Source organism: Eimeria mitis, genomic scaffold (assembly GCF_000499745.2).
Source record: "Eimeria mitis Houghton genomic scaffold, Emh_scaff2123, whole genome shotgun sequence".
Classification (NCBI taxonomy): domain Eukaryota; phylum Apicomplexa; class Conoidasida; order Eucoccidiorida; family Eimeriidae; genus Eimeria; species Eimeria mitis.
The window spans coordinates 7,030-8,691 of record NW_013570448.1 but is presented as its reverse complement, the minus strand read 5'-3'; the positions used below and the strand labels follow the sequence as shown (position 1 = coordinate 8,691).

The 1,662-nt window shown below is 39.0% G+C and overlaps 1 protein-coding gene across 1 annotated transcript in view; it reads right to left on the bottom strand.

Moving 5' to 3' along the window:
- Positions 1 to 222: 222 nt before the first annotated feature.
- The window catches only part of EMH_0048990 (uncharacterized protein), a gene marked incomplete at both ends in the record, with an annotated part of 4,666 nt that continues 3,226 nt past the window's right edge, over positions 223 to 1,662 (bottom strand). The window contains 3 exons of the mRNA XM_013496471.1: positions 223 to 295; positions 642 to 709; positions 797 to 878. Coding sequence (XP_013351925.1) covers positions 223 to 295; positions 642 to 709; positions 797 to 878 — 223 coding nt within the window. The remainder of the gene's footprint in view (positions 296 to 641; positions 710 to 796; positions 879 to 1,662) is intronic.

Here is a 1,662-nt window from a genome sequence, read left to right as displayed (position 1 = left end):
TATATATATATATATATAGGGGTGGGCTAGCTAGCTAGCTAGCTAGCTAGCCCCCCCGCCAGCTAGGGGTTAGGGGGCCGACTGCTAGCAAACCCTAAACCCTAAACCCTAAACCCTAAACCCTCAGCCTAGCTTGAACCCACTATCCCCCAGTGCCGCAAAACCCCAAACCACCGCGGGGTCCAACTCAAACCCTAAACCCTAAACCCTAAACCCTAAACCCTAGGAGGCACCGAAAGCGCCAGAAAAGGAAGAGGGCGGCTCCTCTTCTTCGTCGCTAAACGTATCCAAGTATCTGCACCCACAAACCCTAAACCCTAAACCCTAATCTCTAAACCCTAAACCCTAAACCCTAAACCCTAAACCCTTGCTCCGCTGCAGCATGTATACAGTTCACAACGGCGGCAGCAGCAACAAAAAAAACAACAAACAGAAACGGCAAACCCTAAACCCTAAACCCTAAACCCTAAATAACAAATGAGACTCCCAACAGCAGCCCCCTGCATGCTTGGCTGTCTGCTGCTGCTGCTGCTGCTGCAGCAGCAGCAGCAGCAGCAGCAAACCCGCGCGGTGCTTGTCTCCAACAGAGACAAAAAACCCTAAACCCTAAACCCTAAACCCTAAACCCTAAACCCCCGTACCTTGAGATAAGGTTAGAGACCCTCTTATCGATCGCCTCGTTGTGTAGGTATTGTACACTCTCTAGTTTCTATACACCCCAAACACACAACCCCAAACCCTAAACCCTAAACCCTCGTAAACCCTAAACCCTAAACCCTAAACCCTAAACCCTCACCGCAATGCCATCCATCTCATACACCTCTGCGCGCGTCTGCGGCTCCTTCTCTAGCACAGCGCCGATGAAGTCGAGCCCAATCCTGAAACACCACCAAACCCTAAACCCTGAACCCTCGTAAACCCTAAACCCTCGTAAACCCTAAACCCTCATAAACCCTAAACCCTCGTAGTAAACTCTATAATGACTGTATTACACCGTAATAAACCCTAACCAACTATAAACCATAAACCCTAAACCCTCATAAACCCTAATAAGCCTCAATAAACCCTACAAATAAACCCTGACAACAAACCCTAAACCCTAAACCCTAAACCCTAAACCCTAAACCCTAAACCCTCGGAATATAATATAAATACGCACATGACGGAGGTGAGGTCGTATTTACATTGATGAATAAAGTCAAGAAAAGAAAATAAAATGGAGGGTTTATAAAATAAAATAATTTTTATGTGTCTCCTGTTGTTGTTTAACCCCAAATGAAGTATAGCTTCTGCTGCCGCCTATAAAAAAAAAATAAATAAAATATATTTATTTATTTATTTGTTTGTTTATTTATTTATTTATTTATATTTATTTATTTATTTATTTATTTATTTATTTATTTATTTATTTATTTAGTTGTTTATTTATAATTGTGTTTTATTTAGAGAGAGAAGAAAATAAATAAATAAAAAACACTGGGCTGGAGGTGCCTATACACCCCAAATACACCTCATATATAAACTGTATTATTTTTTTTATTTTTTTTATTTTTTTATTTATTATTCTTCTTTTTATTTATTTTTATTATTTATTGTTATTTATTGTTATTCTTTATTTTTATTTATTATTAATTTTATTTATTTATTTATTTTAATTTTTAT